We start from the raw sequence: 23,102 nt of genomic DNA on the forward strand, positions 1-23,102 counted from the left end.
AGCTCTTGGAAGGGAAGGAGAGGTCCTCGAGTGACCTTCTCTAGCTTCCCTAGTTAAGACCCTCACAGAGCCTCCTCCTCACCACAGGCCATCCCTGTAGAGCCATAATCTCCCACCCGCTTAGGGGGGTCTCTGCTTCTTTCTGCCTCTCAAATTCCTTTGAACAAAGAGCAACAGTTCAGAGAACCTGTCCACAGCTACCAGCCTCCACACGCTTGCAGCAGGCTGTACTCAGAGTGCTAAAGGTGCATTGGGGCCACCTCCCCCCTTGCCCATCCGTAGCTTTTTGGCAGCTCCGTGAGTGTAGAAAGAGACCCCCAGCTCCTGTGGCAGAGCGCAAGGCCAGGAGTCCCCCAGCCGAGGCTGGGGACTGTGTTTGTCCCCCCAAAAAGTCTCAGGGGTCTCAACCTGCGCTCTCTCCTACCACTCCGCCCTCCAACCCTTCTGCTGGTGGTGATCTGCATACGGCCGCTGCCAGCACCATGAGTGCTTGCTGGTAAATACCTCTGCCTCGGCCTCAGCTGTGGGGGCAGCCCGCTCTGTGCCCTCCAAATAGGGGGAATGAGCAGTGGTCCACAGGGCAGCCAGCAGCCCCCCTGCTGCTTCCTATAGAGCCCTTCACATCCAACAGTTCTGGGGCAGATTGTCCTGAAATGGCAGTCCCGGTCTGCGCCCAGAGAGGGATGAGGGAGGGCAGATAAACGGAGTTAGGAAATTGCAACGTGGCTGAAACCCTCCAACTGGTTCAACTTCGCAGCACCCCCTTCCCTCAGCCCCGCTCCCCCGCACGGAACAGCAGTGAACCTAAAGCAGCTCTTCTGGTCTCTTTTTCACAGAACAATGAATCCGATCAAAGAGAAACAAAATCGGTAGCATCAAGAATTAAATTGTTTCTTTTCTTTATGATTGTGGCATTAATGAGCAGCTACATGTATAGAACCAGGAGGTGACTAATGTAATTAACCTGGTGTAATGATATTGCTGAGGAAGAGAGAGAGGATTATGACATACTTAGATGCCGGTATTGCACAGTTTTGTATATGTTCCCGGTACTATCAGGTTTTGTCTGACACAGGAAACTTAAGCAGTGATAGATTTCAGTCTGCATCCATTCAGCTCATGCGTCTTTCTGTGTAAAGCGAGGATGTGAGAGGTGGATTGCTTTCTGGGGGTTGGGGCGGGGGGGAGGGATTCAGTTTTGGTGGTTCCTTTCCTTAACAAAATCATAGTAGTAATAATAAATCGTCCTTCCACGTGAAGAATCTTCCCAAAATGTCTGCTTCTTGGAGCAAGCACCGGGGTTTCAGAGAAAGCTATAGAGACAAAGTCAGGACGCAGGGATTCACTCGACACCGGTCAGGGGGAGACAGAGGGACGGGAGACGAGCAACACCAAAACACACGCAACTTGCAGCGGACCCGAGAAGAGTGAAGAGCAAGCCCCTCAAGCCCCCGTAACCCCGCCGATAAGAACAGCAACGCGTCCTTATCTCGAAACGACCCTTCCACCTTACGTTTCACCCGCCACCCGGGGAGAGCTTAAAGGGCTGACCCGAGTTTTCGTGCGGGTCTAAACCGCGGCGCGCGGGGTTGCGCTTGCGGCTCTGGGGGGGGGGGGGGCTGCGAAGGAGGCTGAGTTTGGGGGGGGGGCAGCGGGGGAGGGAAAGGCAGAAAGCGGGACAAAGGGGGAGACCCCCAACTACGCCTTCCTGCGGGCGGGTCGGGGGGGTGGTAGGGACCCTTCCCGGGGCTGGCAGCCGGCAGGGAGGGGGGAGGCTGCCCCCCCAGCCCTCCGCCCCTCCCTCTCCCCCTCCCTCCCTCCCTCCCTCCCTCCCCGCCCGCCCGAACCCGCGCAGAGCGGAGGAGGGCGGCCGCCGGCCGCGGATGCTGGGGCGCGGGCGGCGGCGCGGACAGGGCGGGCGGCGCGGGCAGGGGAGCTGTCCTTCAGCACCGGGGGCCCGGCCGAGCGCCTCCCGCACCGCCGCCCGGGGAGCTGTCCTTCAGCACCGCCCGCCGCCCCCGCCGCCACCGCTGCTACCGACCCCGCGGGGGAACCGGCCGGCTCCGCGTCCCCGGCCCCGCCGCCGCCGCCGCCGCCGCCGCCGCCGCCGCCGCCGCCGCCGCCGCCTCGATGCCGTAGAGGCGTCCGGGAGTCGCCGGGGAACGCCGCGGGGCAGGGGGTGCAGCAGGCGGGCCCCCCGCCCGGGAGGGGACCGGCGCCTGTCCCCCTCCTCCTCCTCTTCCTCCTCCTCCTCCTCGCCGGTCGTCTTCTTCTTCCCCCCAGGCCGCCTCCCCCCTCCTCCTCCTCCTCCTCCTCCTCCTCCTCCGCCCCGCCGCCGCCCCCAGGAGCCCCCCTCTCTCCTCGCCCACCTCCGCCGGGAGCGAGCGCCGCGGCTGTGCGGGAAAGCCATGGGAGGCAAGACCTCGGCACCTGTTCAGCTGAAATCAAGGGCTTACAGTATACTGGGCGGTCTGGCTTGGTGGTAGGAGCGAGCGAAAGGAAGGAGAAGCAAGCGAGAGAAAGTGAGAGAGGATTGGAGCGACTGCCGCTGCCGGGAAAAAAAAAAAAATAAAAAAATAAAAACCCAAGGAAGATAACTGGGAAGGAAAAGGATTTTCATGGCGCAGGCTGCAGAGCTAAGCAAGAAGACTGAAGGTTGCATCTCTGCTCTTACAGTCTCTAACTGTCTAGGTCCAGATAATGAGAGATTGTGTTGAGGATGCTGCTGCTGCTCCCCTGTTCACTGTGGAAGCCATCTCCAAATTAGCCATTACATATGGAAACTGGAGACCAGAATTTTAGAAAAAGGGATTAAGGCGTCTCGTTTTGGGGGGGGTTCTCTCTTTATTTGTTTGGTTTTTCTTGGTTCTTTTATCTCTTTTTTTTTTCTTTTTCCTTTTTCCTTTTTTTATATTTCAACCAGAACGTTTCCGATTTAAAAGGCAAGCCTCTTCCCGTGTGGTCTTTCTAATTTACACTCTTTTCCGTGGGCTTTCTTACCTCCCTTTTTTGATATCTATCTCTCTATATATACCCATTATATTATTAGTCGGAATTATTATTCTTTTATTTTATTAAACACACACACCCCAAGAATCAGAAGGCGGTTGGGTATTTGTATAATGAAGAATTATGGGGCTCTTTGACAGAGGTGTTCAGATGCTTTTAACCACCGTTGGTGCTTTCGCTGCCTTCAGCCTGATGACCATAGCTGTGGGGACCGACTACTGGCTTTACTCCAGAGGGGTTTGCAAGACTAAAACTGTCAGTGAGAACGAAACCAGCAAAAAGAACGAGGAAGTCATGACCCATTCTGGATTATGGAGAACCTGCTGCCTGGAAGGTATTTGATTCTGGATCTCCACCCCCCCCCTTTCCTCTCCCACCACCCCACGTTTCTCCCCCCCCCCCCAAATAAATCCCTCCACATTCCACCATTTTCTCACTTCATTCCTTTCACCACGGATCAGGAGCGGTGGGCTCAGTTACTCAGGGCACAGAGGCAAGAAGACAGGCAAAACATTCTCTGCTCCGTTCCCTTCTCCCTTCCTCTTCCCCACACTCCCCCCCCTCCCCTTCCCACAAAATTCACTTCCCCCCCCTCCAACTGGAATAATGTGTGCATTACAAAAACACCGGGAGACCCTTTCAAACAGCAACCGTGTGGTCTGCCTGTCTTCAGCTTGTTTGTATTGCCTGGGAAAGCAGTGCCCAAATGCTGTATTATTGCTGTGCTCCAGCTGTAACCACAGAGTGAAAGAATTGCTCTCTTTGCAAATGGCTTATTTGCAAAGACAAGACCGGGAGTGAGGGGTGATGTGGGGAGGGGGTGAGTGCAAAGCACTTTGGATGCAATTATCAGTTCACTTTAGGAGGGAAAAAGAGAGAAAGGCAAGCAACCCTGTTATGTCCAAAATGCCTCATACAGTAAAGCTAACGATTCCAGTCATCTCGAGCCAGAGTTCAGAGCATTTCGTAATGTCTGTAAGCAGCCACATCTCACTGGGCTGGGTGCAGAGGGGTCTAGTTGGCGGCTGATCGGTTTGGTTTGGGGCTGGGATTTTTCCCCCGTTTCTTTGTTGCTGGGGGGGTGTGGGTTTTTGTTTGGGGCTTTTTTTTTTGCCTTTTTTTTTTTTTTTTAAGATTTATGGTAAAGGCTAAAAATAAACAAGTCTCTGAATGGAAAAATCAGCCTAAGTCTGACGTGGTGAAACTGAACAGCAACTCAGTGACATGTCTGATGGCAGAAGAGACACCGCCGCAGCCAACTTCTGGAATCAGACATTCCTAAGGGAGGGGGAAAGAAAAGAGGGGCCAGTGATTCGCTTTTAAATATGTGTTGCTCAGTACTGCTATTGGCGTACGTGTGGGCTGGGGAGGTGGTCTTCAGCCTGTGCCGGAGGGATAGGGGCAACCGATGTAAATGCGTGGTTTATGTTACACACGTAGCGAGAAGGAGCGAGCGAGAGCAGAAGAGTGCACATTACAGCCTATTGTAAAAGCCCTGTTTATGAATCAGCTCCCAGCCGGAGGGGTGGGCTGCCGGGGGTTTTATGGACATCCAGGGATAATTTCTGCGTCTGTCAGTGTCCACCAGAGCTGGGTGTGCCTGGAGCTCCCCGATGGGAGAGAACGGGGAGCGGGTACCGCAGAACTGGTTTTCTAAGACCGGCACTGGGAGATGGAAGGCAGAGGGGGAGGGGGGAATAAACTATGTATGTTCTGATGTCTCTCACCAAAGCAAGCTAAAGCTGCTGTTTGGAAATGGTTGTGTCCGGGAAGAAGCGCGAATTTCCCCCCCGTTCTTGGTGCAAACGGTTGAGTGATGGCTGGACATGTTTTGAATAGCTAAGTGACTTCATTGAGCGATGGTCTATTTGACGCATACTGCATTTAGTGCCCTTTGTCAACCCAAACTGCTGCCTTTTAACATATCCTGCAGAGGAGCTCTATGCTGAATACTATATGCTGTCTCCACGCCAGAAAATCAATAGCAGTAAATTAATGGGGGATATTTTAAACACACTCGCTCACACGCACGCACACATTTCCTCCAAATAGATAAATATATAGAGGTATATATTAACAAAAAATGAAAAGCCTTTCACACAGCTATTCATTACAACCGGGGAAGGAGACATCTCCTTAATTAAAAATTAATGAGAGAGGGAAGGGGGGGGAGTAAAAAAAAAAAAAAGAAAGCCCAAACGCAAAGCCATGCGGGGAAGGGAGGCTGCGGGGAAGAACTCCCTTCCTGAGCCGTGTCCCCAGGCTGGAGGGTGGAAGGATGCTGGGGTGGAGGCAGGAGATATGAGGACCCCGGCCGGGAGAGGCAGTGAATTCAGATCATGTCTATCTGCCCAAGGAGCCGTACCCAGAGGGACGCGGTCTGAGGGGGAGGAGGAAGGGGCGGGTGAGGTTTGTCAGATCGGAGGAGCTCGGGGCTCCTTCTCCTTTACATCTGACAGGACCCCACAGGCACTCTGGAGAAGTGGCTTGCACTGCAAAGGAAAGCGCCAGGATGCTTCCAATTAAAAGCTCCAAAGTGCCCCCGGCCCCCCTCGATGCTGTGCCGCCAGCCCAATCCCCCTGCCCTCCCTGTTGGTGCGCTCCAGCGGGCTCCGACTGCAGCCTTGCACGAGGGGTGTGAAATGCAGCCTGAGCACAAGCTGCATGGCCCTGGCAGCGTGTTCCAGCTGTGTAAATCTTGGGCTGGCCCCTTCCTCCAGCCCCTGGGTGCTGGGCAGAAGCGGCGAGAGTGGGGGGGGTAGGAGGGTGCAATGCACCACACCGGAGCTGAGCCCAGCTCTGAGTTCCTAGCCCGAGGGCACAGGTTGCACCAAAACTTGGATAAAGGCTGGGTAGCAAGAGCATCTCAGCAGAAAGCAAAACCAACCCTACGGCCACATGCCGAGCAGGGCCTGAGCACGGGTTTTGCTTTGCTGGGGCGGGTACGGCACAGGTCTGGCACCGGGATGCCTCCGTTTGGCTTCCCGCAGCCCCACAGCCTGCATGGGCTGGTGGCTGGCACGTTCTTGCTCCCAGAACAGCACAGCCAAATATCCCCACTGGCCCCTGGACAGCAGGTCTCTTACTGTCACATCTGATCCCCTTGGGGGGGTTTATCTTCTTTCTCAGCAGAAGGAATCAGAAAGGTGTCCCTGGTTGACTCGCTTTCCCTGGTGAAAGCTGCCTGCTGGTGAGCTGGAGGGAGAAGGGTGCAGCAAAGGCTCGTTTCCCCCGTGATACAGAGAGGGGGCAGATTTGTGGAGGGAAGGGCTTGGTCCCAGGAGGCTGTAAAAACGGCAAAACCCTTGGTCTCTGCTCACAGCCTGCCCACGGGGTGGCAAAGAAAGACACCTGAGAAAGCGGGGGGGACAGACGGGCTTCTGCTGCCTGGGGTGGGTGTCGGAGCAGGTCTATAGGGTGAGGGGAGGTAGTGAAGGCAGGAGGCTTTGTAACAAGAAAATAATCAAAGAAAGAGCCCAAACTGCCTCCTGCTACTGGTAGGAAGCCTCTGATGAGGTTGCCTTCATTTCTGGGGATGCGGGGGAACGCTGGCATTAGTCAACGCTGTAGGCTGTCAGAGATGGTGGGCTCCTCGTGTTCAAAATACGGTGCTAAATTGTCTTTTCTCTTCTTGGTCAAGATATCCAGTAGCAAAAATGGACGTGGGGACTCAGTCTCAGGCCGTACACACAGATACGCTGCGGTCAGAATTGCAAGTCCCTCTTAGAGAATTTGGTCCCCGGGCTTTCAATTTTGGGGTGCCTTCTTTTCAGTCATTCTGTTCCCCACAGTGGATGTCAGTCAGCATTTTCAGATCTTTGTGTTGCACCACAAAGGAGTGTCATTTGGGATGTTCCTCCTCTGTCAGGATTTCTTTCCCCCCTTTCTTGTGTCCTACAGTGAGCCCCTGCTCCATGGCGGGGCCAAAGCAGAAAAGTGGTGTCGGTTCCCATTACTGCAGATCACACTTCTGATTTTTTTTCCTCATCTTCCTTGAGATAATCCTTTCTCAGACTTTGGGGTTGCCCAGATGTGTCCCCGGGCCATTCAAAAATCTTTGCCCTTCAAGAAAAATGGCCTTTCTCAGCCCTTTAACTGCGTAGGCACAAAACACCCACGTACACCAAGCAATTGAGATCTGCAAGCTCATGCCACACATGGATACTGCACCTCTTACAACTTCGAAATGGCTGCGGATCTTCCAGCCTAATTCCTTCTTGGCACCCAATGTTTTAAAACCACTTTTTATTATGAGTGATGCCTTGTCTAATTCTTTCATTAGCTCCTGTAGATCTCCTGCAGGATCTCAAAAAGTGAGCGACGATGCCTTATCAGGGTCTTACGAAGCAAGCAAATGAAATGTATTTTATATCTGTAGGTTATTAGTTTTGTCATGTTGTCATTATTATTAGGAAAGGGATAGGTCTGGGAGGCTTTTATACCGAGAAGGAGGGAGAGAAGAGTCCAGGGCAGGCAGGCATGAGTGATGCGCATGGGGTTAGACATCCCTGTAGATCTGACTGGTGTGAAGGCAAGTAATTGAATGGATGTTGGTGCAGAAAATAATTCCTGCCTAGAGACCCTTCCCAAGGAAAATTAATGAGCTGATCTGTTCCCTTTCCAGCTTGTTATATCTGAGCAGCGCATGAGAGTTAAGTGCAGTTTCAGTGTTTGCAAAAATGAAGAGCTGACAGCAAAGTGAGGCAGGGCACAGGCAGTGGACAAGCTTCTGCCAGACAATTCTGGCGCTGCGTCGCTTCCTCGCACTGCCTTCTCCCACTGCTCTTTGCTCCCGGGGCACCTCTTCCCTTTCACACCCATCTTATGAGTGGGTTTTTTTCCCTTATCTTCCCTCTTACCTTTCCCAATTTCCTTTCTTTTATCCTTCGTTTCTCTCAGCGTCCCTCGTTTTGCGCTGCGGAATTGCCTGCCGTCCTACTTCCAAGGATCCACAGATCTACCGGGGTCCTTTCCCCAACTCTTGCTGTCCTAATCCAGGGGCTTTTCTGAACTCATAGTGAAAACAGCAGTAGATTAAGTCGGGGTCTCCGTGTCTTCACGGTTCAGGACCGGGAGCAGCCTAGCACAGCCCTGAGATGCAGCAGGAGGCAATGGCCCGGCACAGAGCTGATTGCTGCCGGCATTGCATCTGCCGGGCAGAAGGAGGATGCAGAGCCGGACAGGCCTTGGATTAAAAGGAAGACAAAGGATTTTAAAAAGTGGGGTGGCAAACGGTGAGGGAGAATGACTCGGAATCCCGGACTTGGGTGGGTTTGGTTTGCAGCTTGAATTCACACCTGACTGTAAGTCACCGAGAAGGCAGGGATTTGAGGGGCTGAGACCTGCAAGCTCGGTTCCTTTGTAAGATTTGACAAGGAAATGCTGTTCCTCACCAGAGAGTTGCTAGAATGGACTTTTAAATTGCTTTCAGATTACGAATCTTCCTACTGACAGAGAAAGAGGAATGGGTTAATATTGTCCTGAAATGCACCAGAAATTGCCTTGCTGAAGAGAGTGAGAGCGAAATGCAGTGGGAGGGACATGGAGATGCAGTGTGGCAGCAGTAATGTATAAAGAAATTACACAGAGATAGAACAAATGTCTCTTTGCCAGGAAGACCAGGAGCTATTCCTATCCAATGGTTCCTTTTTAACCCATCCCTTTCCCCATGTAGCCCTCTGAGCCCCCGTCTCACTTCGCTGCGCTTTGGTACAATCTAAGCGAGAGTTTGGGGGGAGGAGGACCGCTGAGGTTTGACAGCAGAATCTCCATATTTATTTAATTTAAAAGCAGTAGCGAGGAGGTTGCCGGGGGGAGCAGGGAACATTTCAGGCTCTCAGATGGCTCTGCCCCCTGCCCCTGTTTTAAGAGCAGATTCCCAATCAAGCATACCCGGTTTATCCCAGGGGGGAGCCCTCGCTGCTCCATTCTGCTTCTCCCTTCCATATTGCACTCGTTGTCAGGAGATGTGCCGCTGCCTTTCAGGGGCAAGAAACGTTCCCCCTTGCAGGGGGCTTTCGGGGAGAGAAGGGGGCTGCTGCCGGGGGAATGGGTTAGCAGTGGGGTTCTCGCTCAGTCTCCTTCCCCCGCAGCCTCCATCCCAAGGCGACAGCTACCCAGCAGGGGAAACGCAGAGCGCAGAACAGGTCAGGCATATGCAGAACGTATTGTAAATACAGTACACCTAAAAGTTATTTTTCCCTTGCCTGTGTGACCCCAGCTTTTTCCTCACCCTCCATCTTTGACTCATTCTATCCATCTCCATTTTAATTTGTTCTCGTTTCCCTCCTCTGTTTTTCCTCTTTATTTTTCTCTTTCATCTTCATGTCTCTTCTGTGCTTTCTCTCAAAAGCAGCTTCTCCTTCATTATTTCTGCCTGTTTCTCTCCAAGTTCTCTAAGGCCCATCCCCCTTGCTCTTTCCTCTGTTATATTATCTTGCCCTTGCTCTCCTCTGTCCCCTTTGCTCCTGCCGTCTCATCTCTCTGTCCTCTTTCCTGCCATTGCCTCCCCCTGGCTTTCCCCCATCTCCCGTACAGTCATTCCCCCCCCCAGCTGAAGGACCCCATCCTTCTGGAGCCGTGCCGCTGCCACGCTCTAAAGCAACTCTTCTCCATCCCCTCTCCGGCTCTCCCCCTCCTCCTTTCTCTGCCCAGTGTTCCCCCTCCTCGAAGCAGCGTATGACACCAGTTGCTGTTGCTGTCTTCTCTTGCCCCCCAGGACAGCCCGGCTGCCTCTGAGGGGGGGTGAGACCCAAGCCCCTCCTTCTGCTCCCCTCATTGCTCGTTGCCTGTGGTCAAGCCGACATCCCTCCACTTTGCTGCCTCCAACCTCCCGTGGCCGGAGGGCTCACTGGCAGCTCAGTTGATGAGCTGGCTCATCTGCATGCAGCCAGCTAACTGGGCTGGAAGGAGCTCACAGCAGCCCTAAATACCCTCCCTGGCAACTCTCAGACATGGATCAGGCCGGGATCCAAATGGAAAATAAGGGTCTCTGTAGCCATAACCCTGGGGCAGTTGTTGTGCACTACAGTGAAGGCTCTCCGGTTGTCAGGAAGAAGTGGCTCAGCAAGCAGTCATCCTTTTCAAGCTATTTACAGGGGGGTGGTTTTTCTCTGAGATGCTCAGGAACGCCTAAGGGGGTGAAACGGCCAGGGCTGGGGTCTCCAGGCCCCGTGGATCTCAAAGATTAAGCTGAACGAACCTCAGTGAGTCAGGTCAGAGGGTACCTGCTGGGAAAAGGGGGATTGCGTGCCATGCAGGGCTCTACGCGAACCACGGCAGCTCGCTGGATGCCAGAAACAGGGCTATTGCTGCTAGCGGCCCAGTGCAGCACATGGCTGTAGACAGAAAATTCACCGCCAGCAAGTCCCCAGGCATAAAAGATAGAGCAGGGGGGACAGCAGAGAGTGCAGGAGCAAGGGCCATCCAAGTGGGGGTTTTGCAAAGTCAGAAGAGGGTTCGTAAAAGGGGGACAGGGAGGAGGAGGAGGAGGAAAGACCGTGCGTATGAAGGCAGCCTGCAAGACTAGACATGTTTGCCTGGAAAAGGAGGTGAATGAGAGGGAAAGCGATTGGATTGTATTGAATAATGAATGGGCTAGAGAAGATGGATCAGTAGCTCTTGATTTCCCCATTTTGTAGCACACAGACAAGAGGACCTGACGTGAGTCACCGGAGACCCAGTTAAAGCTTTCTCATTTGATGCGTATCAGGGCTGTGGAGCTCATTGCCACCGGAGCTCCCGTGGCCAAGATTTTAACAACATTTAGCAAGCAAGTGGGCATTTACAACAGAGTTCACGAAAATTAAGCGTCCTCCTAATGGATGTGAACAGCATTTTGGGTGTTTCATAATTCAGCAATTAAGCCAGTCGCCATAAAAACTAGGATAACATTTCACAAGGGCAGTCTATCCCCTATCTGACTGCCATGTGGTTCTTGCCTCTTCCCTGAAACATTTGTCAGGGATTAAACGGAGCTCAGATTTACTTAGTCTGGCATTTCTTTTGTTTCTAGATGTTATGCTACGCAGTTGCAATATAAGATGCAAACTAGGCCTGCGTTTCTGCTGGTGTCAATGACTGCCCTAATTTGACAAATTAACAGCGAGTTTAGGTATTTCTATCATATTTTTCTGGGAAGGATCTGGGATAGAGAGCAATTAAGAGCATATGGAATTAAGTGGAGTCCTTTTTCTTCACACCCCAGGGTATAAAGTAAGTAGTTAGCAATGAAGGTGCTATATATGTGCAAAGAATTATTATTGTTGAAGTCCCTGCTTCCCAGAAAGCAATAGGCTTTGGGTCTCTTTGATGCTATCATGACTAAATTAGAAACAAGGTTGTCTCGTTTCTCTTGTATCTGTGGAAATGATTACTGAACTGGCATCTGATGACGTACAATACTGTAGTGTTTCTATGCACAAGAGATGAAGGCCTGATTCTCCCCTCGTTTGCACTGATGCAACCTCACTGACTGGGATGGAGCCACGCTGCTCACGCTGGCCGTGTAGGCAAGGGGAGAACGAGGCTGAGAAAGGGCTGTGCGTGCTTTAAACAGCCGTGCCCCCAAGGTCACTGCATGTCCCTGCTTTGCCAGTGCCGTACCTGACAAACCAAGGGCTGAATTCACTTCCAGTGTGAGTGAGCCCCAAAGTTAATGAGATTCTGCACTTATTTATGGCAGCTGTTCATCCAGTCCAGCAGCTCCTTTTTTAACTATTTCCATTTTCATCGTCTTTCACCCTCATTAGAAAAATTCAACCTGGCTGCCCTCCCTGAGGGGCAAAACTCCTCTTACGGACTCCTCACCTTGGATCGGTGAGCGTGTGAAATGGCAGAGGTGACCATGAACCCCCTGGCATTCACCCTTCTCTTTTTCTTCTTTCTGCATTTCTATCTTTCATTGCATCTCTTATTTACTGACAGCTTTCTGTCTCCCAGCCCCATTTATCCTCTTTGTGTTACAGAAAAGCTCTCCCATAAAATTCCAAACGACACAATCAGAGTTTTCATAACAAGCCCTGCAGGATAGGTGAAATCCACTTCTGTTTCTGTGGTAGAGGTTGCTGAAGTTTTTATACTAGCTTCCTATCAAATCTATAACTCCCCAGAGAAGCGTATGGCCTTTATCCTGCAGCTCCTATTCCCCCAGAGCATATACCCCTACAGGCTAGCTGTGAAAAACAGAAAGTGAGGAAGGTATACAAAAACTTGCGAATGCAATGCCATCCTATCCATGGGTAGGAATTTTTCTGATGTGTGTTTTTTGCTAGAAGCAAACAACTATAAATTTCCGATTTAGCTTGTTGTAGAAAGTATACATTCTGTCAAATAAAGAATAACACTATCCACCTCCGTTCCCTGGATTTTCTATCCCTTTCTGATTTTTCTCTTCCTATTTCTCAGTTTTCATTCTCCTGCTGAACATGATTTTTTTTTAGTGTCTGTTTTATTTTCCTCCTCCCACTGCTTCATAACTACATTTCATTCTTAAATTTGCTATCGCTCAGAGAACTTCTCTTTCTTCAGGTCTTGTTTATACACCAGTGTAGCTGCAATGCAATGGATCACACTTGAACACTGAATATTTCCCAGGTTTATGGTTATGTTCATTCAGTATCATAGACCAAGCACTGTCAATCAAACCACTTTTGATCCAACCCTATTTGCTGGCTCCTGCAACCTTACTGTGACCTGTCCATTGTAACCAGTAAATTTCTGAGAACCTGTTCCTGGACCTTTATTTCCTCCTGAAAATGTTGCCTAATAATTTTCTTTCTTAGTGTCAATTTTTTTTTTCATTCTTGGTTTCAATTTTTCTTCATTATCTCCATCAGTCACCTTCAGAATTCACTGTTTCTTCTTTTCTTCCCTTTTTTCCACATCATCTCTCATCTCTGCCATTTTCTCCCCCAGCCCTCACCCCAATGACATTTCTTCTCTTTCCTTTACATTTCTAGCCCATAGTCCTCCTGGGTAGGAACTACTCCCCTTGATCCCATCCCGTTCAACCTCTATGGGGAGGTGGTGGAAAAGGCTTGACAACTAAGTGTGTTGGGGTGTGGGTGTGTGCACGCGCACACGTGCATCTCCTTTCAGACGTGGTCGGTATGAAAGCTTGGTGGTTGAGATGAAGTGGCCTGGCTCTGACTTTTGCCTTTCAGCCAGCCATGAGGAGTCATTTCCAAATGCAGATGCCTCCCAGAATTGCCTTCAGAGTACAGGGTCTCAAGGGATCAATCATCAAGAATTTCTGCTGCTTCCTTTTAGATTCAAGCATTGCCCTTTTCCTTAGGCTGAGGGTCACGGGTTTTTGAAGGGCAGTGGCAGAATCATGAAAGTAGACATTTTTCTCTTGCTCATTTTTGAGTGAGGGAGTGAATGTACTGTGATAAATATTTTTCTGTATATAGCTAGAGCTGTCTCAAAGAAGTGGCAGAAGAAACAGATGGCAGAGGCCCTTTATAGGCAGCTGCTGTTGTCTCTTAAGGTGTCACCATCACAAGAAAAGTGGTTGTAATTGGGGAGCTTCAAGATCAGTTGCGCCTGAAAGGACTCGAGCAGAAAAGAATGTCATCTCCCGTGAAGGCGGGGGTTGGAGACAGAAATCAAATACTCAGAGACTAAGGAATGGTGCTTGAGAGGTGAAACAAAGTACGGGTTGAAGCAACTATGAAGTTTTACTGAACGACATGACTGCAGGATGGATGGTTTCCCTGCCTTTGGGTGTTCATGCTTGGCCATGGACAGTGGGAACATTGTAGGCAGGGTGAAGAGCTGGTTTAGAGTATTTTGGGGGCAGCAAGAGGGGCTGGTGTCCAGAAAAAACAACTGAGTGAGAGACAGAGATCCCCAACACACTGTGGAAAGGCAGCTGGGGGAGAGGAAAGGTCCAGCAATAGCTGTCTCCATGCTCCTACCTCCTCCAACTCGCCTCAGAGCATCCCTGCAGTGTATGCTTTTGGGATGAGGGGGTGCTAGTTTGGTGTAGAAGCCTCTGTCCCAGATATTCCTCAAATAATTTGCCTGCCTGGAGCCCTATCATCTCAGTGTGTGCAGCACAAAGAGAAATTGTAAGTTGACCTGTAAAACAACAGCAGTGGAGCCATGTAGCTGCTCCCTCAAGAAATAACCAGGGCTAGGTCCCTTCCTATCTTCCAGGCTGGGAGGGATTGCACAGTGGGCTAGACCCCTAAGTCTTTCGATCGTGGAGTTTTTTAAATCTCTCCTGCTCCCTTTGTGTCTCCAAAAGTAGGAGCCATGTATTCCTTTCAAGGAAGAGAAAATTCATAGAAAAGTTCAATAGGAGGTTTGGGAGGAAAACAGGGAGGATGAGAGAGTCTATCATGAAGTGCAATGGTTTGGGGTAACAGAGCAGCTGTGAACAGGCTTGATGCTGGAGATTAATTGGAGCTGAACATTGCACAGTGTCCTCTAGCTGAGACCCCTCCACTGCAGCCGTACTCAATAGTCTGGAAGGAAACAACTGCCAAGAGCAGAGCAGTGCAGCTGTTTTGCTGTTGGGAAGGGGAGCAACAGAGAAACGAACATGTCTACCCTGCCGAGTGAACTGCAACGCAAGCAGCAGCACAGCACACAGGAAAAGCATGGGATAGACAATTTTCCTAAATTTCAGGTGACCATCTAATCGTTGCACCACCCTTCCCCAATCATCGCTCCACTCTTCCCCTCTTCAGTCATCACTTTGTCCGTGTGTTCGCAGGAAAGCGTAACTCAGAAAGGCCAAGGATGGCTTTCCAGGAATTAATTCCAGGGGCTGTCTAAGATCACAGGAGAAAGGTGTTTTTCTGTGTGCTGCATCATTACAGCTTGGCCCACATTTACAAGAACAGCGAGGGGGAAAGCATTCAGAGCAAAGCAAGACTGCGAGAAAGAGCACTGTGAGGATGTAAAGGCACCAAGGCCAGGGAGGATTTATACTCTTATGCAGAAACTGAAGGGATGGGTTGCTTCTGCGAGTAGACTGACTCAGCTGTGGAGAAAAGCACCTCTGCATGCTGGAAACAGAGGGACGGTTGGGGCTGGAAGGGTCTGTGGCAGCTGGAAAGCACAGCTGGCCAGAAGGAAACACTAGGCAAGAGAGGACCCAGGACCTGGCCACGGCACGCCATGGGGACGTGGTAACAGGAATGCAGCATGAGTGCTGGAAGGAGGTAATTGAGAAATACGGTCTGAAAGAGGAGGGTGAGTCAGGAGAAACCCTGGGACTCAGAGGTAGGAGAGATTTGAATTGCTGAGAAAAGCAGGAATATCAGCTGGAGCTGATGGATGGAGAGACAGACCTCCTCATCCATCTTCTCTGCCTTGTGAAATGGGATAGATTTTCTCTTGTCTGATGCCAGCATCTGCCACCCCTAAAGGCCTTTTCTCCCTCTCACCCCTGCTCCAGCCCGTGGGAGAAAGAAGGGTTTAGACACACATAGACAGGGCAGGATCGATCACACAGACCAGCCAACCATGGACCTGCAGCAATTTGGAAAGTGTGACCAGTGGTCATGGTTCCATGCTGTAAAGTCTGACAAAGGAAAGCTGGGGAGAGGAAAAACCAAAGGAGCTGGGGTATAAGATTTTTGTCAGGACTCGATGGCACCAAGAAATTTATCTATATCAGCAACTCAAGACAGATACGGCCACCTCCTTCCCTGAGGCATCTCTGCTGGTCTCACAGCTGTAAGCACATGAATTTGTCCTTCTTCTGGAGGCCTGAGGCACAGTTTTCATGGCAGAGAACCCGTGGTTTGGCCAGATTATCTTTGGTAAAGCAGGGGAATCAAAACTTACTCTTCCTCTCTGGCTGCTGCTCTTCGGCAGAGGGTTTCTGAGTATTTCACCTCTTATTACCATTACGCCATTGCGTCTGCATCAAAATGCTTCACGTAGGGTGGGAACACCTTTATGCTAGACACTGTGCCTACAGAAAAGCTGTCGTCCCTACATCAATGAAGTGACAATCTAAGATGACAAATGACATATGAAAGGCAGCAAAGCAGAAGACAGCAAGCGTGTAGAACTTGTTTCTGCATTGTTGCTTTTGACATCAGTAAGAGGGTATTACACCTAGAATTGACTTCACCTCCTTCTCCAGGCAGAGCAGAATGCAGAACAGGGCATGTCTGCCCAGCACCAGAAGGAGATGATACCCAAATAACTCCAAGCAAGCTAGCTTAGGTATTTCAAGCCCTAATGGCTACTCAAGCATGGTGCTCTGCACGGGCAAATTAGCAGTGTGTCTGGGAGCTGTCAGGACGCAGCGCTTACTCAGGTGTGCTGCTTCCAAGACCCATGCAAGGTCACATTACATTGTGCCATGGAGATTTATGGTAGCAGCCTCTCTCAGCTCTCAATCCAAATCTAATTCCCATATCCCTGTACGGGCATGCCTGTGTGGTTGGAGGGTTTTTTCTCCCCATACTTGGTAACCACAGGTGGTCTGAAAAGAATGAATGATCGCATCTCATTCTGTTCCTATGGGAGGGGTACTGTATTATTTGGGGTTCTGAAAGGGAGCTTGGTCCCAGACATGTCTCCGAGTGCTTGAGAAATCTGGAGCCAGAAGATGCCATCACAGCTGGATTTCTCCTTTGCAGTTTTAGCAGGCAGGGCTGGAGGACACAGAGACTAATCTCCATGTGACCTGCAGATCCTGTCCTTTCACATGAGGGCTGAAGCTTGCTGAAGAGGCAATGCTGGAATGCTTTTGCCCGTGTGGTATCTGCCCTGGGGATACACGGCCACTTCTGTCTCTAGGGTTGTCGCTTACCAGGGAAAATTCATTGGATTCATAACAAAACTGCAGGATTTACCAGCAAAGAAATAGTTTGTTCTGAAAATAAATAAAATCTGATCTGGAGGTGGTAATTTACTCAGACACCCAAGAGATCACTTATTTTGAGTAGCTTGTTTAATTCTCACTGAGACTGCTAGTTTTCTGTCATTCTTGATCTTAGTTTTCTTGGAAAAAGGTGTAATATGGTACATGGCTTCTTCCCAGTAATACAAACAAAGGAAAGGACTCAGGGAGAGGAAAGCTCCATGGCCATCACTTCACTGAGCTGCACCACAGCAGGGACAGGGGTTGAACCCACATCCAAACAAATTCTTGAGACCTATATGAAGCCCTGCTCTTCTTTAGAATCCACGTGAAGAATTAGATGTCTGCAGCAGATACACAGTCAGTAGCTTTTCCCAAATAATGAACCAATCAGAAATACTAAAAATAGGCTGCATTGGAACATCAGTTCAGCCATTTGGAATGTAGAGCAAACGGCACTGAATGTGTTTAATGAAGTGAAAGAGCTTTGTTTTTGATCACTGAGCTATTGATAAATTGTTGATAGGTGATCAAATGTGGACCTTGCTTTCAAATATTGTGACTTTATGAACCTGTCAAGACCCTCTTAAGCCACCCTTGCTCCTTCCACTGCTAATGTAGCAGGACTTCCTGCCCTTTTCAGGACCTAAAATAAGAATAACTGTAATGTTGTCTTTTTTTTTTTTTTTTTTTTCTTTTTTTCGGGATAACAAACATTTAGCCTCTGGGCCAGTGATCAATTTTCAAGAATAAATGTTCATAGTTGTACAAAATCAGACCCTGGGAACTGGGTTGGATATGTGAGAGAAGATGACAAGATGGGAGGCAGATCAGTTCACGTCTCTACATGCTGTTATAACACCAGGGCATTAGATTAGGAGGGTGGTGAAAGCAAATGAGGGAGAATCTGTTTTTTAATTGTACAGGAGCAAAATGAGTGGGGAATTGGGGTAGAGACTACAGCTGAGGGGAGATTTAATTTTCATGCAGTGAAGGAAGTGAGCTGGGACCTCATGGATGTTAGACCAAGGGACATGCAAAAGAAGTAAGGGAAACTGAGGTTCTAATAGGAAAAATCAGGTCTATCATGAGGGTTGAGACAAAACTATTGAACCAGTTTAGTTCATGACAGACCCTATTGGCTGTTCTTCAAGTGTGGACTAGATCTTCCAGCACGTCTGGATTATAATTGGTCCAGAATGACAGAGGAGAAAAGAGTCTTAAACTACCATCGGATTCATATGTCCCTGAACTTATGTCATTCAGGATTTCCCCCACCTACAGCATGTCTTCAGATGGAATTTAAGCAAAATTCTTTGCTGTTTTGTGCTATTAAATAGGGTGAAACAACTGGAATGAATTTGAGGACCAAACTATATCTACGCTCTGGCTGACATATGCTAATACATTAGTGATGTTAGTGGGCAGTTTGCTATGCACCTTGAAGTTATCTTTTCCTTCCAGTGGAGAAGAACCACAGTGTCTCTCTCATGGTCTGCAGGAAAGCTCAAACCATATTTGAGACATAGTTGACACACTTTAGAACAATGTTTTAACACTAGTTTGCTTAGTACACACAGTCCTTAACAATTCTATGTTAATGTTATTGGGGTGGGGGACATCATCCAACCTGCGCTAAGCCAGTATGGTAATTAATTAGCTGACTGAATATTTGTATTCTGATTATAAACTCACAAATTATTCAACTCTGTCCTATTAGGAACCAGGTTTTCCTTTTAACCTCAACTGCAAACCAGCTGTCCATCAATTACAATGTGCTCATACCTTAGGGTGATGAGAGCAGCAGAAAAGCCTAAATGGGTTGCTAGAAAGTGCTACAAGTAAAATAGAGATGTATTTCATTAGCGTTGGGAGGATTGGCCGCTCTTTAATTGGATGAATCACCCAATGGGTGTGTTGCCGAAGCCAATCAGAGCATGCCAGTTCAGTAGAGCCACAGTGAGCAACGCTGTGCTGCGTCATTCGGCATTCTCCGGTGAGTGATTAAATCCATGTCATTTGTAATAAATCAAACGTTGTCACAGGGTCAATCTTGTGGGTCACGCCAGGTTATCGTGGTGATTTTGCAGTGGTTATATCAGGTACTGCTGTGTCATACGGGTTTTTGCTGGGTCATGGGGTCATGCTGGGTTCCTCAGATGCCAACTCTTGAACTCACCAGGAGCCTGCGTAGCCTTCTAGTGCACCCGGTTATGGCCTCTTCTCAGGGCTGAAGTATCTCTTCCCTGAAAAACGTGCATTTGTCTCATTTATTAGTTTAAACAGACACGGTGACTTTTGTGATTTGTCCCCTCCAAAACAACACCTGCCCAAGGCCCAAAACAGGCAAGATCTAGTCTTGAAGCCAGTGACTTCTTTTCTTCAGAACAGAAAACATCATGCTGTTACAGTTAATTGTATTGCTGCCTGACTCCATAGAGTCAGAAAGAGATCCTGCCCTCTGCTAACATTGCTGGGCATTGCTGGTTTAAGTTCCCTGCTATATGGACACCCCCATATAGCCAAGAAATGCATAAACCTCCCCTCAATTAGCAGATGTGGCCAAAGGACGAATAGTACAAGTAACAAGACATCATGTTCCAAGAGTCCCCTGCTTCAGTGAGACCTGGTTTTGAATTATGATTTGGTCAGGTATATATGTTAGAACAGCCCTGAGGTGACTATAACTTGCATCAGAGACTAAGCTAATCTCTTCTGGTCTGATGGTCAGAAAAATACAAACGCAGCACAAAGCCACCTTTAACCCTCACACCATCCACCCTGTTTCAAATATCACTGAGAAAGCTGGAAATCCACAGCTTCCCTATAGAATTTTCTTTGAATGGCAAGAGTTTAAAATGTTGACATTTTTATGCATAGAAAGACTATTCTAGTATTTTTTTTAAATATCATTATGGCCTCCTGTGAGGTCTGTGTGGTTAGTTGAGTAGTAACTGATGCTTCTTTTCACAGAGGAGGAACATAAGAATGGTCTCAACAACATTTTTAAACCTCTCAAAATAAACTTATTTTCCATTACACACATGGCACGTCCAGAATAAGGAGTGGCAGATCGTGGTATGAAAGTTTTACTGGTACCAATCAGGATGACATTCCCAACCCACTAGTGCCATCGCTGGTCAGGTGAACAAAGACTAACAGATGATTTACTGAAGGAAATGTCCCATTTTTCATCAGCAAAAACAATGCTGCTGGTGAGGTTTCAACTTGTGCTTTCTATGCATCCCATTGCTGTCCTCTGCTCACAGCAACAGAAGTCATTCTGCCAGTGCATGGTTTTTCACTCCTTGATGCATTTCATCACCCAGCGTCCCTGGCGCACAAGAAAATGCTCCCATGCCCATTCTATATGTGGAAAATTTCAGACACAGGAAGGTTAAGTGGTTAGCCAAGTATACACAAGGACTGCGGCAGAGCTGAAGCCACTTTTCGCCAAGTCTTAAGTCCGTATCCAGATCACTCCACCATCCTTCCAGTGTGCTATTACCTGGCCCCATTGCCTATCACACCATAGAAGGGTATTGCCTGTGTTCCAGGTGTGAAGTACAAAGATGATCTCTAAAGCACTGCGGAGATGTCATGGATTGCAATCAGTAACGTATTAGAGCCGATTCAAGCTCTACAGTACTTCTTGCAAGCTCCCAGATGCTTTGAACATGGGAGGTCTCTGCAGGAGTCGCATCAGACCTTGCTGGTCTTCTATTGGAGTCAGTGAGTGAGCCAGGAAAAAAGTTATTCCCTCTGCAGCTGAAATCAAACTTATATTTTCCTCAGCAGAGTTATTTTAAGTCATTCATTATTATCTTTTTTCTCTCCAAAGCAAAGCCCGTTTGATTCTCAGATGTTGTTAGAAGCAAAGGGGAAAGAGAGAACACTGGGGTATTGTTCTTGCTGCAACTGCAGACTTACTTGGTACCTAAAAAAGATTTTATTAAAAAACAAACCAACTCTACAGTGCTTTGAGTGAGAAGAAGAAAACAGCAAAGGAAAAAAAGAAAAAGAAACTCCATGCTGTTGAAGTCTTGGGCAGTGTCAGGGAAGTACAGCCCGAAGTTGATATATTGGATCAAATCCATAGCTACTACAAGTGAGCATAAACCACTGATTCTGATGGTCAGCGACGATGCGTGTGAGGCTAAGATGCAGATTATCTCATTTAACCTTTGTGATGTAAGAAGGATCCAATAGTGATTTCCTGTGTACATCTGTGACAGATGGTGTTTAATAGCAACGACAGTCACTGTGGGTATGCCTTTCCACGTCTTGCTGGATTCCAGCTTTCTCCTGAGGCTTTCCATGTCAGTTGTAACTCACCTGGAGAAATCTTCAGGTGTGTTTTTCTACTGCGAAAGCAAGACATGGAAATGCATCCATCCACATTAACTCGCTGCCGCAGCGCAGCCTCATGTGTGCTACGTGATGCAGGCAAAGACACAGTTTGGCACCTCACGTTGCTTGCTTTCTTCCAGACACCAGCACAAGGAATCATCTCACCATCATCCATTCATTTCTTTCTCCACCTGCTTGCCTGTGGTTTTTTTTGCTTTCTCATTCATGTTCAGCAGGTGCCTTCAATTCCCAAACATGTTCCCAGATCTTTTCCAATGTCAGCTGTGGAGCTAAAAAGGGATTTTCTGAATTTGATTGATCAGGTTGTCACAAACCTGGCTGGGAGCCATTTGTTGGACACTAATCAGATTGCTGCCGCAGAATCCAGCTGCTGAGTTTCCAATGTGCTTTTAGCCTCTGGAGCGTAAAGAGAGACAAAAGCACTGCACCTGACTGGGCATCTCCAGGGATATTTGAGGGGTACAGAGCCTCTATCGACCATCCCTTCCCGCGAGCTTGACCTCCTGCTGCAGTTGCCTCTCCCTGCAGGCTTGCACAACTTCCCCAGGTAGCCTAAGTGCAGCCTTTCACAGAATCCTATCATGAGGCACAAGCCTCCTGCCTTACACTTTAATTCATCAGGCACTGCTAGATGCAACACATGTGTGATAAAGATGAACTTCGCACATAATGTCTGAACCCAGCATCTCTCAGAAAATAGAGATCATGAGAAAACAACAAACACAATGTGCCCACCCGCTGCTCCCTCTCCCTTTGACTCAGTGGGGGATCTCCTGCCTTCAGATTGCCAGCTCATAATTTGTCTTTTCTGAATGTGGTTGTTCCATCCGCTAAATTAGGCTTTTTTCTTTCAAAAACCATTCACTCCCCTCTCTGCCATCCATTCTCTCCTGTCTCTTGATGAAGTTCCCTGTTTTGTTCCATGCCCAAATCTTTCTTTAATCCTTTCCATCCTCACCTGGCTTTGTTCGGCTTTTCGTAATGTGCATAGGGCTCAGCGATCCCACCCCGTTCAATCTCACTCATCACCCCCCAGGGCTCAAGGACCAACTTCTGTCAATGATGTATGAAGGACTCTTCTGCCTAACAGCGAGCAGACACCCGCACTGAGGCTACTTTCATAGTTACAGCAATGTAATAACACCGTGACATCGAGAACTCATGCAGAGGTCCCACATCAACATGAGGCTCAGGACCAGCTGTTCAACAGCTGGCACCCAGGGAAGAGGCATTGAAACCTAGCGCTAGTCTAGGAGCATTGCAGGCTCACTAAGTGCAATGACTTTGAAAGAGGTAGAGATATTTATCCCAAGAAGCGAGTGGGGCCTTCAGCTGCTCATCTGGCAAGTGTTCAGAGCTGCTGGTTCTGGAGGACACCTGCCCACCTGGATCTCCTCCACCCATTCAAGTTCCCTGCGCAGGAGCTCAGAGCAAAAAGACGAGATCAGGACACGGGTTATCTTCTAGCTGTACCATGAGTCAGGGACCCAGCACGCAGCATGACCTGCTTGTTTTTCTAAAAGGAAATAGGTGGAAGCATCACGTTATCTGTGGCTGCAGCTCAGCAGATGCTCCATTTGCACACTACAATTTATGAGCCATGCTGCGGTATGATTTACAGGGTAGAGGACAGAGTGCTTTGGTTTCATCAGGGACGTGGAGGGAAGGGAAGGCTTCCCATGAACGGGCTGTGAGTACAGCTTAGGGTATGAGACAGTCTTCCTATGCTGACATGCCCACACACAGACCAATGCACAGATCACCCTTAGAGTAAGGATGACTCGATGGGCTATTATTATAAATGATCCTTGGCTAACAACATAGACAAAGTAATTTATGGCTCTTCCTGCATTTCTGAATAATCTTTAGTAGGTTGAATTGTCCATAAATC

At 48.9% G+C, this 23,102-nt stretch overlaps 1 protein-coding gene across 1 annotated transcript in view; it reads left to right on the plus strand.

The window, feature by feature from the left end:
• Positions 1-3,132: 3,132 nt before the first annotated feature.
• Positions 3,133-23,102, plus strand: part of CACNG2 (calcium voltage-gated channel auxiliary subunit gamma 2) — a 51,619-nt gene continuing 31,649 nt past the window's right edge. Inside the window, exon 1 of the mRNA XM_075050882.1 lies at positions 3,133-3,343. Coding sequence (XP_074906983.1) covers positions 3,133-3,343 — 211 coding nt within the window. The remainder of the gene's footprint in view (positions 3,344-23,102) is intronic.

This window comes from Buteo buteo, chromosome 19 (assembly GCF_964188355.1).
Source record: "Buteo buteo chromosome 19, bButBut1.hap1.1, whole genome shotgun sequence".
In the NCBI taxonomy this organism is placed as follows: Eukaryota; Metazoa; Chordata; class Aves; order Accipitriformes; family Accipitridae; genus Buteo; species Buteo buteo.